The sequence below is a fragment of the Canis lupus genome, chromosome 1 (genome assembly GCF_011100685.1).
Source record: "Canis lupus familiaris isolate Mischka breed German Shepherd chromosome 1, alternate assembly UU_Cfam_GSD_1.0, whole genome shotgun sequence".
Taxonomy (NCBI): Eukaryota; Metazoa; Chordata; class Mammalia; order Carnivora; family Canidae; genus Canis; species Canis lupus.
This window is the reverse complement of record NC_049222.1, coordinates 74,543,649-74,561,045: the sequence shown is the minus strand read 5'-3', so window position 1 is coordinate 74,561,045 and position 17,397 is coordinate 74,543,649. Positions and strand designations below refer to the sequence as shown.

The 17,397-nt window shown below is 36.0% G+C and overlaps 1 protein-coding gene across 5 annotated transcripts in view; it reads right to left on the bottom strand.

Annotated features, from left to right (window-relative positions):
• AGTPBP1 (ATP/GTP binding protein 1) overlaps positions 1-17,397 on the bottom strand; it is a 180,053-nt gene that overhangs the window by 58,377 nt on the left and 104,279 nt on the right. For all 5 annotated transcript variants that reach the window (XM_038526945.1, XM_038526944.1, XM_038526943.1 and 2 more), the window contains 3 exons: positions 10,032-10,744; positions 1,728-1,811; positions 15-101 (listed from right to left, as the gene is read on the bottom strand). In XM_038526945.1, the coding sequence (XP_038382873.1) occupies positions 15-101; positions 1,728-1,811; positions 10,032-10,744 (884 nt within the window). The remainder of the gene's footprint in view (positions 1-14; positions 102-1,727; positions 1,812-10,031; positions 10,745-17,397) is intronic.

Below are 17,397 nucleotides of genomic sequence, written 5' to 3'. Positions count from 1 at the left end.
TTTAAATGACTTACTTTCTAATTTGAATTACTTTGCGCAGATTCCCAGATTCGAATTTGGAGTTAAACTTCAAAATATCTCCTTCTTCTGGAATGGCGTAACTAAACAGAATTTTTAAAGTGAGTATAATAAAATACATTGCATGTAAAAATGTGAACAAAAGATAAATAAAACTACGCTACAAATTAAAAATATACCACCTCATGGCCACCCATCTCATTATTATGAAATACCATTATAAACCAAAAATTATAACCAACACAAGCAAAACACAAACTCTGGCTAACATTTATAGATTTAAAAATTATAATTAAAAAAATAAAAATAAAAATAAAAATTATAATTATAGGTGGAGATTTATTCCCACATTTAGAGTGAATGTTAATCACAAGAAATTTTGCCTCACTGAAGAAATGTCATTCCTAAACACTAATCATATACAAAGACCAGATATATTTTTTAAAATTCATATTACTGAGTAACAATAATTCTAATTAAACTATGTAGTTCTCAGGTGAAAATATTTTAAGTTTATAGAGCTCTATTACATAATAGATATTATATACTCCGGTTTCTCTTCAGATCATATAAATCTTTCACCTTTTAAATAACAGATATTATCTATTAGTGCCAAAAAGGTAAAGGTTTTGTCTGCACTTTACATAGTCACTACTTTAGTTAAGTATTTACTGAGTGCCTATAAGGTACTATATCTGGTTTTAGTTGTATGTCTGCCCATTTCCCTGATTAAATACCAATTCTTCCTCTTCTGGAGCTTACATTTCAATAGGGGTTAACTAAGACCCCAAGAAGATCAATGATTTTGTCAAAAGGCACTTGAGTTAGAAATAGCACTGGTATGCATGCCATACTCGGGGTTTCTGAGTTTCTCTTTTTATCACATCTGCATGATCTGTATGATACATAATTAAAGGAATGAAATAACTAAGATTTTTGAATAAGGTAGATTTGGCTTTCATCTTTAAGATTATTCGAAATTCAATCATTAGCTTTGATACAGCTTTTACCCTTATTTCTCTGACAAAGATCTTTAAAAAGTGTTTTATTTCCTCCAAAAAGACCAGTTAAGATGTGAAATTCTCCCCAAAATATTAGAATATTGAGAGAGAGGGTCAGCCATTGAGGGCTAATTAAATTTCTCATCTAAGGAGATAATAGTCACAATCATCATTTCCAATTTTTGTGTATTTACTTATATTTAAACCCTAAAATGTGATGATATCAGTGATAACCCTAAATTGTAAATAACACCAATGCATGAAGCATCATAAACAAATGGCTTCACAAGTCAAGAAAGTAATAAAAAGGACCGATGCACATCATAAGCGGTAAGAGACAAGGAGAGTAGTGGGAACTATGGAGAAGTTAGCAAGCATATGCTCCTTCTAAAAGAGATGGTAATTTGCTGTCCCAAGGAAATGAAGGCTCACTATTACAGGACAAGGCAGCATTTCATGTGAAATTTCCACCCTCTCCAATGAAGGTAATTTTAGATTTTTTTTTAAAACACAGCATCACTTTGTAATCTTTCTCTTACTATAAGCCCATTAAAAGTCTACCTAAGTACAAACAAAGCCTGTAATATATCCAATTTAACATGGGCAAGCTAGGAGGGAATTAGCTATTTTTTTAAATTTTACAAATAACAATGAAACTTTATAGAGTATAAATACAACTAATAAAAGTAAAAGCAACAACAGACTTACTTTGGGTTATCTAAGTCATACACCACTCGATCTATGATATCACTCTGATGTATTAGCCTCTCAATATCTTGAGCAATTTTTGTCCTGAAATCATAAAAGAGAAGTGTGACCACCAAAATTCATTATGTGACCACCAAAATTCATTATTATATGCCAAGGCACAACTTTCTCCAAAATAAGTTTTGGAAAAAAAAATAAGTTTTAGATGAAAAAAAGTATAAAATGGTAAAACTTTCTTAAAATAAAAGTAATCATTCCTCTATATTTTGTACACAGAAAAAATTACCAATACATAAGAAAACAAAAATTACTATTTCTTAAGTCCGAATTCCAGAAAATAACTGTGTAGAATTCAGCTGCAAGTCCAATAAACTTAAAAAAATCCTGAATGTATATTATGACTTCCAATATAGAAAAGATATCAAGTCACTCTCTAGCCCTCAAGCAAATAATTTTATAAACATAATAACAGCAGTAAAGATCTAAAAAGCCAGAAATTGTGTACAAGGGAGATTTTTTAAATCCACTCTTGCTGGAATTTAGCTAAAATGCAACTGGCGACGGACTCGCACATTCTGCAGAATCTGTGCTCTCTTCTGTAGCTGGAGAGGAAATGTGGAGGGGAGGGGAACACTTGTGTCGGGAAACAGAGAGTGAACCCTGAATCTCTAGGATTCTCAGGGCCTGATCTCCCCCTGAATCAGTCCAACAAAATAGACACCAACCAACAGGAAGATTCCTAAAATCCCTGCCACTCACCTAGAAGAGTGAGCCACACACAGATCCCACAATCTTCCCTGTCAGTAATTAAATGAAGGAATACAATTGCTGCAAATAGCACCAAACTGTAACCAAATCAGAACAAATTTGGAACATAAAGCCAGGTGCCTGGGACCCCAGGTACACTGGCCACAAAGATCATGGTAAGAAGTTGCCTGACACAGTATCACCTGCCATATTATCACTACTCTAAAAGAAGAAGCCAATTATACTAACTGATTTAAATTTCAAGTTTCTCTGTTTCAGCTAAAAATTGGTAATGCAGATTAGAACTGTGTTCTATTGATTTATTGATATAGCAGAATGAGAAAATCTGCCAAAATGGTTATAATAAAATCTTAAGAATACACTGAACACTGAAAGTCTCCCGAACTTCAGGAAGATGTAAAACTAGTCTCCTGCACAAAAATGTTTCTTTGTGACTATGGAGTATTAGCTCTCACACAGTTTAGAAATATATCTAATAATAATAACTTCAGAATAAGCTAAGACCTTATTCTGATGAAGAACTCAAAATTATCAAGAAAACATTAAAAGGTATGATAGTTACAGGAAAAAATTTTAAGAATGTACAACTCTAAATTTATTTTTAGTTATTTTTTTTAAAGATTTTATTTATTTATTCATCAGAGACAGATCGAGAGAGAGAGGCAGAGACACAGGCAGAAGGAGAAGCAGGCTCCATGCAGGGAGCCCAATATGGGACTCGATCCTGGGTCTCCAGGATCACGCCCTGGACTGAAGGCGGCACTAAACCGCTGAGCCACCCAGGCTGCCCATATTTTTAGTTTTATTCTACAAAAAATAACATCACTGACAAGCAGTTTATTTAAAAAAAAATCCTCATATCAGAGGATTATGATATAAATCCTTGTTTAAGTTCATTGTCATAACTTTCAAATGGCAAGTTCTTTATAAAGAAATAACCTTTTAAAAAGCTATTACAATAACAAACAAGTCCAAAACATCTATCTCCCAGACCTTCAACAATAAAAGAGATGGCACTCATATATATTCAGATATACCATACCAATAAAAAAAGTGAATATTTAAGTATAGGTGAATGACTAAATATATCTATTTGCCAGAGTAAGGAGTCTCTCATGTTCTGTCACCCTCTCTGATATTTCCCATTCATTTTTTCTCCTTTCCCCTTTAATCCCTTTCACTATTTTTTATATTCCCCATATAGTGAAACCATACATTTGTCCTTCTCTGATTGACTTACTTCACTCAGCATAATACCCTCCAGTTCCATCCATGTTGAATAAATGGTGGGTATTTGTCGTTTCTAATAGCTGAGGAATATTCCATTGTATACATAAACCACATCTTCTTTATCCATTCATCTTTCGATGGACACCGAGGCTCTTTCCACAGTTTGGCTATTGTGGACATTGCTGCTATAAACATTGGGGTGCAGATGTCTGGGCCTTTCACAGCATCTGTATCTTTGGGGTAAATCCCCAGCAGTGCAATTGCTGGGTCGTAGGGTAGCTCTAGTTTTAACTTTTTAAGGAAACTCCACACAGTTTTCCAGAGTGGCTGTACCAGTTCACATTCCCACCAACAGTGCAAGAGGGTTCCCCTTTCTCCACATCCTCTCCAAAACAAAAACAGATACTTAACAAAAGTTTGGGGGTTTAATGGAAAATAGTATTAACAGCCTGATAAACAGCCCAGTTCTATAGCAAAGTTCCATAGTATAAGAATGTCTAAGAGTGTCAGAATAGCACAGACAGCCATAGGGCAGGGTCAGGTCTAAGTGTGTGAGCTGACCCAGTGGTGCTGTGGGGATTATAAAGCACAGGCTCCATCTAAAAAACAAACTGACTGCTGCCAGACAGGAACCACAGATTAAGTTTGTCACACCAGTTTTTCTTTTTAAATTTTTTTCTTTTTAAATTTATTTATTCATGATAGTCACAGAGAGAGAGAGAGCGCGGCAGAGACATAGGCAGAGGGAGAAGCAGGCTCCATGTACCGGGAGCCGGACGTGGGGTTTGATCCCAGGTCTCCAGGATCGCGCCCTGGGCCAAAGGCAGGCACCAAACCGCTGCGCCACCCAGGGATCCCCCAGTTTTTCAAGAAACATCAGAAAGTCGGATTTCTATGCAGAATATTCCACATTTTAAATGTTTGCAATCAATAAAAACAAACAAAAAACAAAACCAGTCTGCAAGTGAAGCCCAACATCATGTACAAGTTAATGTGCAGTGGTTTTCAACCTTTGATTGTATTTTAGGGGACATAGTGGCCCATGTATATTACACTAGACCTAACATAACACCTGAAGTAAATACCTACCCTGCCACCAACCCTCATTAATAAAGAGGAAAACCAGTCCTTTATTCAGACATGGATTAGTGTTAAGCAACCAACTTGCATAAAAGAATGTCAATTCCTTCCTTCCTTTACTTCACCTGCCTATTAAAATATATAGTTCTCCAGTCAAAACGAAACAATAAATATGTTCCAGGTACCCTCAGGGACTATAATCTTAAACTTACTAACATTCAGTATCTATCAAAGATCTGGCCCAGAAGAGGGGCTTTATTTATAAACACAAGTATAAACACAACCTTAAGTTAGGTTTCAACCAATACAGAGCAGCCTTACAAGAAACAATTTAATATATCTCCTTGCTATATTTACTATGAGGATATTATGGGGAATGTTGTTGTTCATTACATAGATACTCCCAGAGGATCCAGAAAAAATAATCTTTATAGAGAGTATGGTTTATGATCACTATATATAAATGAACAGGCTTATGATCTAGGCCAGAGTTAGACTCCTGACTCTGCCATGTACTAGCAGCATAACCTTGGATAAGCTGCTCAAAAACTCTAACCTCCACACAGTCTTCTATAAAATAAGAAGAGCAATTTCTTTACAGAGCCATTATACAATGAAATGGCATACTTTATATACAAATATACACTGCATGTAAAGTGCTGATTACTTAGTTGTCTGGCCCATAAAAAAACACTCAGTAAAAGTTATGTGCTGCTGTTGCTCCTACTAAGATTTCTACTATTGTTGCCATTCCAGAAGTACTCCTATTTCCCGAGCCACGCTGAACTTACTAAAAAGAAATCCAAGATTTTGTTTTATTTATTTTGCTTTGGCCACAATTATTCTACTTTTTAATTTTAAACTTCTGAACAGATAATATAATGACATGGAACAAAAATCACATGCTACATAAAAGTATAAGATGGAGACTCTTATACACTTATACACTTCCAACACAACCCATATCCTCCACTCATCCAGTAACTACTTTCATTACTTTCCTTCCACAAGGAGTTTACAGCATCTTTCCATCAGTGCCTAGATATCTTTTTGGTTTTTAATCACTGCACTGTATTCACAGAAAAGATACACCATAATGTATCTAACTAGTTGATTGATGTGCACAACACCATAACAAGTGACTTTGAACACCATTTCACAGATGTGCAAATCGTATGCATAGGTCTATATGCCATGCATATAAATTCTGAATTTCCAGATATGGGATTAATGTGTCCAAGGAAATATGTACTGTTAATCTTGATAGATCTTGTCAGACTGCCCTCCACAAGAAGTACTATCATTTTACAATCCCATTATTGATGTATAAGAGAGCCAGTTTCTCCACAGCCTCATCAATAGAACGTGCCAGCAAACTTCTAGATTTTGACAATTTGCTATGTGGGACATGGTATCTCAATATATTTTAATTTGCATTTCTTTTATTTTGAGAGTTGTTGAACATATTTCTGTGAATAAGAGTCACTGTATTTCCTTGCCACATTTTTCATTTTTTTATAAAAGTATTTTTGTACAGTATCTTAAATACTTTTTAAAACAAGGCAATATGAAATATATTTTATTATAAAATACAGCTAGGCAATTTTTCTAAAACACACAAAAAATAATGGAAAGTAAAATCAAAATGCTAAAAGTTACTACCTCTAGGGAATGGGGCAAAGAGCGACCTTTCTTCTACTTTTTCTCATGCGCTAATTTTATGAAAACAGGAAAAATGCATCCCAAAATGCTAAGCATTCTTTAAACATCAAGAGATAAGTTTCACTTTAATTTGTTAGCCAACTAAATCAAACATATGGATTCAAGTAATTATCAGTAGGTGATTACAATAAAAAAAATTTTTTAAGGGTTAACACACAGTATCTACATTGAGATATGAAGCTTGTAATAGGTTTTTCTCCTTCCAAATGAGATGGAGAAATTTTTAATGAAGTTTTATTCATTTGCTGCATTATTTTTAAAAGATTAATGGGGATGCGTGGGTGGCTCAGCTTCAGCTCAGGTCGTGTCCCAGGGTCCGGGATCAAGCCCCAAATCAGGCTCCCTACAGGGAGCCTGCTTCTCCCTCTGCCTATGTCTCTGCCTCTCTCTTCTCTGTCTCTCATGAATAAATAAATGAAATCTTTAAAAAAATTAATGATTAAAAGATCAGTGATAACCATACAACAGAAATTCAAAATAACAAAAAGATTTTCAATGAGTAATTTTAAGAAGTCTAATGCTTTCTTTTCTAAAAATGATAAAATAGTAAATCCTTATTAATCTTGACATTCATTTACAATTCTACTCCATTCACATATGGGCTGGGCGAAAAAGTCGGAAAATAATTTACAAAATGTTCATCATTTGCTCAAAAACTAAATTGCAGAAGACTAGGCAGATAAGATAAGCAAAGTAGAAACATCCTCAATGTAGTATTTCAAAAAAGGAAGCATTTCTGAGTACTTAGAAAATCTTATTACCTGGCCTCTATTGGATACCTTATCACAAATACAGAACCAGAAAGCCTCAGACAGTCTAGCTAGCTACTGGGGTCAAACAAACCTTTTCCCTTAAGGACTAAATAGTAAATATTTTAGTCTTTGCAAAGCCACATGCTCTCTATGACAACCATTCAACTCTGCCACTGTGGCACCAAAACAGCCACAGATCACACGTAAGCAAATAGCTGTCTTCCAAAAAACCTTTATTTATAAACACAAATATGAATGTCATATAATTTTCATGTGTCACAAAATGTTACTGTTCTTTGGATTTTTTTTGAACCATTTAAATGTGTAAAAAGCATTCTTAGCTTACGGGCTGAACAGAAACAAGTAGTAGTGAGCTGCATTTGACACAAAGGGCTGTAGTTTGCTAATCATGTTGAGGTGAATAACAAACTTTTCTGATCATGACCTACAAGAAATACATTTTAAAAACCAATGCCCTGGTCAGGTGTCTGGGTGGCTCAGGTTAAGTATCTGACTCCTGATTTCTGCTCAGGTCATGATCTCAGGGCATGGAATAAAGCCCCATTTTGGGTTCCTGCACTCAGCGGGGCATTTGCTGGAGATTCTCTCTATCCCTCTCTCCTCCCCACCCCTGCATATGCTTCTGCACTTTCTCTCTATAAAATACATAGATAAATCTTTAAAAAAAAAATACTGCCCTGAATGCGCATGCACATGCTCACACATATACCTGAAACAAAGGTTTATGACATAATACTTTGCTGTACTACATGCGACACACTGTTACCTTCTCTTTTAATACTGGTTTCTATTGGGCATCAATCCACAGTTTGAGAAGAAAATTGGTTATCTAGAGAAATTAAATTATTTTGCTGAAACACACATACACACTATCAGTGGAAGAGTCAAGTCTAAAATCCAAACATTTTGACTTGCTTCTCAGAGTACTGTGGCTGCCAGGACACACCACACTGACTCATCACTCGTATCAAGTCAAATCCACTGGTTCAAGTATGTTTGCTACATGAGTTTGTTCTTCCAGTCTCAAATTAATGTCACTTGAAAGAATAAATGCAGGTCCCCTACAGTTCCTGGGTTTATCTCCTGACGACAAACTGAGAAGACAAAGGTTAAACAGGATGAACTTTGTCCCCATCATTGCAACTGTTCTCAGGGCTACAACTTCTCTATCCTCTGACATCAATCTAAATCCCCCTTTCCCTCAGCTATCACCCTCTAAGTCTTGGCTTAAGTAACCCAAACTTAGAGAAGTCTAAGCCCCTGGCAATCCTATCATATCATTCCAGAGTGGCTATGACATGCCCACTCACACTTAAAATGAGTGGATCACATGAGTTCCACACATTCAACCTGCTGCCATTGTGTACAAGCAATCTTACCACCTTTAGCTGATCTGGGTCAAGAGAATAGAGCCAATTTCTGCCTGCTGGTCCTAGACAGAAGAGTCTTAAGTAACTTGTTGACAACCACAGCTTGTAGTTAAGTTGCACCCTTACTATGTCCCCCATGGGAAGACTGCATCCACTCTGAGCACCAGAACTAACCCTGCAGAACTCAGAGGTACCCAGACAGAAAGCACCAAGCCCCAGTAGGACACTGCAAACTACAAGTAGGTAGGACCACTTCCTGTCCTCACCTCCCAATATGAGACCTATGTATTCTTTGTTTTGAGGATACAGAACTGTATGGATATACTTTAGTGCATGTACTTCATTTTGAAAGATGGCAACCCATCACTGCAGAGTATTTCCTCCTACTTGGAGCTTCCTTCACCTGTGCCTTCTGAAGGCCATTCTAGCACTCTAAGAGGCCAGCTGTCTCTGGACAATGCAGTGTGTGATGCAACCAGTGCATGCCAGGGCACATGTCCACTCCCACAAAGCCTTCCCAGCAAAGTGGGTCCCTTGTTCTGATGCTATGTTGTATGTGATTCCATACCTGTGGGTCAAGGAGCCAATTGGTAGCATTAAACATATACCAAGTTGCTAAGTAAAAATGATTAATTTATACTAAACATTAAATATTAAAAATTAATAAGATACAGTTGTTGCTTTATAAAAGCCTACAGTCCAAGGATAATCAAATGCCCACAGCAGTGTCTTCCTTTATCATTACATATTATACTATACAACAAGAGCATCATGATGTTTTTAGACACAAGTAAACCATCATCACAAAACCCTAAACATAATCACTGAAAATAGTCAAGTTGCACTTCAAATGTATTTATATGCCAAATATTACTAGATGGTAATACTTAAAACTATTTGTAATTTCTAAAATTAATTGGCAAGATTGAATAACTTTAGTCAGTTTTTATGAATCCCAAATTTTCATACTGAGTAGTTCCACTTTCAATTTTTACAACAAAAGAATACTGTCCACATTTTAAAAAATCATATATAAATCAAGCTCAAATTATAATAAAATTACAATTTAATATATTACTAATATTTATTCAAAAATTAGTAAATAATCTGTATTTTCAGATCCCATCTAAATAAAAAATTTCTAAATTGTCCAATGGTCAGGTTTATTATGCCTGCTTCATTTGAATAAGTAATGAGTTTAGAAAATAAAGTTAACCCATAAGGATAAATTGCAAGTAAGTGCAATATGTCCAAAGAAGGTAAAAAATTACCAATAACTTTAATTCAGAGTACTCTTCTTTCTAAATACCCATATTTTGACAATGGTCTTGTTTAAAAGAAAGAAGAAACTTGTAACTCACCTTTGTACACCATAAGGTCTTTCTAAAATAGGCTCTTTGAATGGGGGTGGAATGTGACCAAAATAATCAGGATAAGCCACCTCTGAATATTCTGGGACAGACTTTGTATTTTTCACAATCTCAATATAGAGATCTGAGTCGTGGAGTGTGGGTCCATCAGAGACTTCTACTGATGCTTGTTCCACTGATGAAGTAGACTCTGTATCTTCATCATCCTCAGTTTCAACTCCAGTACAACAAAGCTTCCCTAGCTGAACTGTTCTGCCCTCAAACAGAACATTTCCACAAGTGGCCATGTGTGGACAAGCTTTAGTGCACGTGAGGACAGTAAGAGGGAGACTGTAGTCCTTCTTCGCTCCTGCAGTAAAACCTGGGGCTGTCTGAGGAGGGATATTCTGCAAAGTAATTCGGTCCAAGGCCTTTACAATATCATTGTTTAAGCCCTGGGCTGAAGATATAGTTCTGTTCTGATCACCTAGCTGCTGTTGTGATGTTCTGTCATTATCTTTAATATCTTCTTTTGCCAGATCCACACAGGTAGGTTTCTTATCACTTTCATCTGCTTTAGGAGACACATTCGTCCTTACAATTCCTTTTCTTAAATTGCCTGGATTGCCTGATGCTTCCTCTCCCGCAGTAGGAACAACAATAGGCCCGCGTACTTTTCCCTCAAATACAAATGGCTTTGGTTCTTTGGAGATTAAATCATAGTCCTTTGAAAATAAAAAATATGTTTAATCTTTTATCTGTAAATATTTAAATGTATCAACAAAACTAAGACTATATTCTTGTACATGCTGCTTCAGAAAACTAACATCTGAAAGTCATAAAAATGGATAAAAAACGGTATGTTTTAATTTCACTAATAAAAAGTATTTAGCCACAAAATTCATTACTTATTTTACTTTTTCTATTATAAAAATAATACCTACATGTAAGAGAAATATGTGGAATTTTACCAAAGCACAAAGATATCAAAAGCATCCAGATCCTTATTAAAGGAAACACAACAACCTGTTATTCATTAATTCAACAATTAGAGTATCTTTTGTGCCAAGCAATGTTTCAGGCACTCAAGCCCCATCACCTTAAAAACAGACACAAACAAAAAAAACCTCTTCCTTCTTGCAGCTTACATTCTTCTATGTAAGGAAGGCAGACGACTGTCAACACAAGTAATAAACATGACATAGGGATGTTTGGGCGGCTCAGCAGGTTAAGCATCCACTCTTGATTTTGGCTCAGGTCAGGATCTCAGGGTACTGGGATCAAGCCCCTTACTCCATCATGCTCTGGGCTCAGTAGGGAGTCTGCTTGAGGATTCCCTCTGTTTCCCTCTGCCCTTTCCCCTGCTTGGGTGCTCTCTCTCTCATCCCTCTATAAAACAATCTTTTTTTTTTTTTAAATGACATAAATGTATTTTATGGAATGAAAGTAGGCTAAAATGTTAAAGAGGGGATCTACTTTCGTGTAGATTGAGAGTGCCAAGGGGAGGAAAAGTGGGCTGTGATTTTAAATGCCATGGATTAGGAAAACCTCACTAAGAAGATGACATATAAGCAAAGGCAAAAAGGACTGCCATGCATAGGACCCAGAACAGGAGAATGCCTGCTATATGCAGAGAACAGGAAGGAGGTTAGGATGGCTGGCACAGAATGAGCAAGATGAATTCCAAGATGTAAAAGAGAACCAGATATTGTAGGGCTTTGCAGGCTATCTTAAAATTTTAGGTTTTACTTTGAATGACACTGGGAGTCAATGGAAGGTCTGGGGAAAAGGACTGCCATGACATGGCTTAAATTCAGAAACAAAACAAAACAAAATAGAACCTATAAGCACAGGATTTAGCCACCTGGAGTACAGGGTTTCTTAGCCACAGGGGTTGAGTCAATTGATCTAAATAATTCTTTTTTAAAGAGACAGAAGCAAATCATAAGAGGCTCAACTACAGAGAACAAACTAAGGATTAATGGAGGGAGGTAGGCAGGGAACGAGTGAAAAGGGTGATGGACATTAAGGAGGGCACTTCTGATGAGCACTGGGTATTATATGTAAGTCATAAATTGCTAAATTCTAAGCATGAAACCAATTTTACCATGTATGTTAACTAGCTAGAATTTAATAAAAACTTGAAATATATATATGTGTGTGTGTGTGTGTATATATATATATATATTTTTTTTTCCTTTCTGTTTGATTTTGATTCTATACTTCAGGGGTTAGGGGTAGCAAGATGGGCAGCACTGTCTGTGCATTGTAGGATATTTTGGCAGCATCCCTAACTGCTGTCCTCTGTATACACTAGATGCCAGTAGCACCTCCACCCATTTGTGAACACCAAAAATTAGTCCAAGACATTGTCAAATATCCCCTGGAGACAAAAATCATCCCAGTTGAGAACCACTACTCTAACGTCCTTCTGAGGACTCAGGAGAGGAGAGTAGAAGCAGGGGATCAACTGAGAGTCTAGGCAAGTTGGTAAGAAATGGTTGGTTTGTAAATGTGCCATGAGCCAGAACTTCCATGATACTGTAAAAGATCAGATGCAGGACAGAAGGTACAGAGAGTGGTCACATATGCTACCAAAGTGCTTGCCTGAATAAATGAAAAGCATCAGGAATTTAGCTCTGTTAAATGTGAACTATTCACATATAGTCAAGGATGTAAAGTAGGCAGTTAGACATAGGAGTCTAAAATTCAGAAGAAATGTCCACCCAAAAGATATAAATCTGGGAGTCATGAGCATACAAATATTATTCCAAACCATGAGACCGGAAATCATCAATGGAAAGAACTAAAGAGGAGAAGATAAAAGACTAGACGCTGGGGCACTACAACCTACAGAACTTGAGGAGACAAAGATAAAACAGAAGAGGAGATGGAGAAGGAAAAGCCAGTCCGGAAAGACAAACACCAGGAAAAAAAAAGTGCCCTGGAAGCCAAGTTTTAAAAAAAGGATGCTGCTGACAGGTCAAGTAGGCTTCTCTCTTTTTACACTTATACAAAATTTTTTTGGTCTAAATAAGACTCTACCAAAGAAATACCGTAATTCATTTAACCTTTATTCCACAGTTGAGCATTAAATCCTTTATACAACAGAGAAGGATTTAAACACATGAAAAAAAAAAGTGTATATTTAAGCCATTTCCAAGATTTTGTTATTATAAAGAATTCTGTAATGAATATCTTTTTGCCTAAATTTTTTCTTTGTTTAGGATGATTTCCTAAGCACTGACATGGAATTACAGGGTCAGATACCATAATCAATTTTAATGTTTAATACAAATTGTCCAAATACTCTCCAACAATAGTTATATTAATGCATATTCCCAGTAACTTTGTATGAGATTATCTATTTCAACTGCTCCTCTTCCTTGCCAACATTAGGTACTATAACTTTAAATACTTTTTTCAAAAGCAGTAGATAAGAGGTATCATCTAATGCTATTTTAATCTGAACTTCTCTATGAGAAAAGCAAAAAATTTCTATACATTTGTTAACTGGTTTGATTCTTCATAGGTAACTTATTTGTTCCTGGAATACAGGATTTTTCTTATTGTATAAATTCTTACATTAAAAAATATATATATATACACATACACACACACACATAAATACATATCCTAATCCTCTGAAACCCATGTTTTGCAAATATTTTTCTGAATTTATATTTCATCGTTTAATTTTCTTTAACTTTTTTACACACTTAATGTGGTGAAAATTAAGAATCTTTTCCTTTGTGATACACTTCTTAAATACCCACTTCATAAAAACCAGGGATTCAAGATGGTTCACTTCTCTCAGCCCCTGTACCACATCTACTCCAAGGAGATAGTAGAGGCACAAAGGAGGTAGTAGCTAGGTGGCTCTGCATTATACATGCATATAAAAACTCTGTTGATTTTTAAAGACTAGCATACAAAGAATAGTGCTGAATTAAGTGGCATTTAATATCTCGATGCCACTGTGATCTAAGAAGATACTTCAGTATCAAAGTCAACATGCAGCAGATGAAGTTTTCCCATAAACAAGGGTGTAATATGAAAGCTGCTTTTTTTTTAAAAAAAAGTAAAAGCACATTCTGCATACATAAATAAATTTAAAACAAGTTGAGGCAAACCGTTAAGAGGTTTTATTTTTAGAACAGCAAGTTAACTGTAAATATTTTGATGTTACATCTATAATCTGAGATCATGCTAAATGGAGAAAAATATCCCTTAAACTACAATTTAATGCATTGGGGAAAAATATAAAAATAGTAATTTCTAAATAAATAGATAGATGAATAAATAAATACAGATACAGTAATTTAAAAAAAAAGGTAATTCCAGCTATAATTTTCAGATCACCCTAGTAATGTGTTATGGGTCCATTTTTCCTGGAAGAGCTTAAACTAAAGCAGTTTCCACTGTTTTGGAGAATTTTGAATTTAATTTTAACTTTGGCTATTGTTTGGAAAAGATGGGCTGCCTGTGTAGATATGAAGAATAGTTTTTTCATAAAACAGATGTTTATTTTTTATTAAAACGACCACTGTACTTGTTTTACACCATTTGTATATCTGTGGTGAACTATAAAATTTAGGAATTAAAATGTGACCCTGTAATTCTAAAAAACAAACAAAAAAAAAGAGTTCTGTTGTAAGAAACATGGAAAGCTAGGTATCCACCCACAGAAACTTCTATAATTGTTGGCTAAGATACTAAAATATTTTAAATACAAAATAAAATAAAATATTTTGAGTACAAGTGTATAAAGACACCAAAAATGAAGAGCAGACAGTAATGAAGATGGGATCCCAAAGTGTTAAGACTGAAGATGGCTTTCACTTGGAAAACATTTGCTACACCAGGCAACCTGGAGTTTAGGTTTTTTCATCTCAGACTATGAAGAATAGGAAACTATTCCAGAACCTGCATGACATGGGGTGTCTACTAAAAGATACTCCTCCCATGAAGATGAAATCCTAGAGTACAAAACCTTTGATATAAAGACCCTAGAAATACCTCCACCACAAAGCAAATAGCAAGGAACAGCTGTTTCAAACCTTAGCAGTAAAAGGGTAAAAAAAAAATCACTACTCATAAAATGGTACCAAAGCCTTCAGTCACATCACATAGACTTCATCCTGAACTCATTATCTGAATGATCCAAAAACCCTCATGGAGGAAGGTAACCTTTAAGAGAGTCTGTCAAAAGGAGTAACAACAAAAACTTCTGGAGTTTCCACATTAAGCTCCACAAATATAAAGAAAATGACCATCTCATAGGGGAAAAAAAAACTAAATGAAAAACTAAGCAAGTAGAAAAAAAGGAACTAAAACAAACAGATGTAGAAAAAGACCTGCAAGAACTTCAGACATTAAAACTGTAAGACTAATTAAATCGGTATATTTAATATGTTTAAAGAAATAAAAGGCAAGAAACAGAAGTTTAAGAATGATGAAACAGGGGTGCCAGGGTGGCTCAGTTGGTTAAGTGTCTGCCTTTGGCTCAGATCATGATCTCAGGGTCCTGGGATGGAGCCCCAGGTCAGGTTCCTTGCTCAGAGGGGAGTCTGCTTCTCCCTCTGCCCCTCCCCTCCCTAGCTCCTGCCCTTATTCTCTCTCAAATAAATTAAATAAAATGTATTTTTAAAAAAGAGAGAGAGAGGATGATGAAACAGATTTTTTTAAAACCTTCTAAAACCAAAAATAAATCTGAATGCCTAATAGATGTTTGTAATGACTGATCAGACAGAGCCAAAAACAAAATTATGAAACTGCTTGAATGAATTTAGTTGAACGCAGCACAGAAAAAGAGAAGGAAAACACAATAAAGAGTTAAAATATATGGAGAGAGCAAAAAAGTATACATCCAATTAGTAATGCCAAAAGAAAAAAGAAAGAGGCAATATCTGGAGGAGAGATGAGTTTTTCCAAACCCTAAGAGAAAACAACTCACAGATTCCAAAACACAGTGAATCCTAAACAAGATTTATTTTTTTAATTTTTTATTTATTTATGATAGGCACACAGTGAGAGAGAGAGAGAGAGAGAGAGAGAGAGAGAGGCAGAGACACAGGCAGAGGGAGAAGCAGGCTCCATGCACCGGGAGCCCGACGTGGGATTCGATCCCGGGTCTCCAGGATCGTGCCCTGGGCCAAAGGCAGGTGCTAAACCGCTGCGCCACCCAGGGATCCCCCATAAACAAGATTTAAAAAAAGAATACTCCGGTGGCTCAGCGGTTTAGCACCACCTTCATCCCAGGGCCTGATCCTGGAGACCTGGGATCGAGTCCCACACTGGGCTCCCTGCATGGAGCCTGCTTCTCCCTCTGCTTGTGTCTCTGCCTCTCTCTCTCTGTCTCTCATGAATAAATAAATAAAATCTTTAAAAAAAAAAAAAAAAAAAAAGAATACCTCCCCCTTCGTCAACACTACTGGGAACCTATGGAGCATAAAGCTAAAGAAATTATCTTGAAATGCACCAGAAACAATGTGTTTATAAAGCAAAAACATACACTTCCCATACATACTACCCAACAATTTCACTCATAGGTAGTTACCCAAGAGAAATGGAGGCAAATTCCACAAAAAGCTTTTTACATAGATGCTAGTATCAATTTTATTCACAGTAGCCTCAAACTGCAAGCATTCCAGTACTCATCAAGTGATGTGGTACAGCTATACAATGAAATACTACTCAGCAATCAGGAAGGAGCCACTGATACATGCGTGAATCTCGAAACTGTAAGATGAACACAGAAGCCTTGCACCATGGTACATTCACACAAGATTCCAATTATGAGAAGTGACAGAACAGCCAAAATTAAGCTACAGTGACAGGGAACAGACTGGCATTACCTAGGCAGGAGGTGAAGAGAATGGCCACAGACACAGGGACATAGGGGGACGCCTGGGGTGACAAAAATAATTCTGTATCTTGGCTGGGTTGATAGTTGCAGACTTGCATAAATTTGTCAAAGCTCACTGAACTTCAAGATGAGTAATTTATGCATGTAAATTATACTTTAATAAAGCTGATTCTTAAAAATTAGCAAGAGAAACTAACTTTCAAGAATGATTACAAAGTAGGGCAGCCGTGGTGGCTCAGAGGTTTAGTGCCACCTTCAGTCCAGGGCCTGATCCTGGAGACCCAAGATTGAGTCCCACGTCAGGCTCCCTGCATGGAGCCTGCTTCTCCCTCTGCCTGTGTCTCTGCCTCTCTTTCTCTCTCTCTGTGTGTCTCTTGTGAATAAATAAATAAAATCTTTTTTTTTTTTAAAGAATGATTACAAAGTAAAGACACTTTTACTTTCAGACCAAAATAGAGACAGATAATAAAAGAGATATTTCAAGTAGAAGGAAAGTAAATCAGTCTAAAG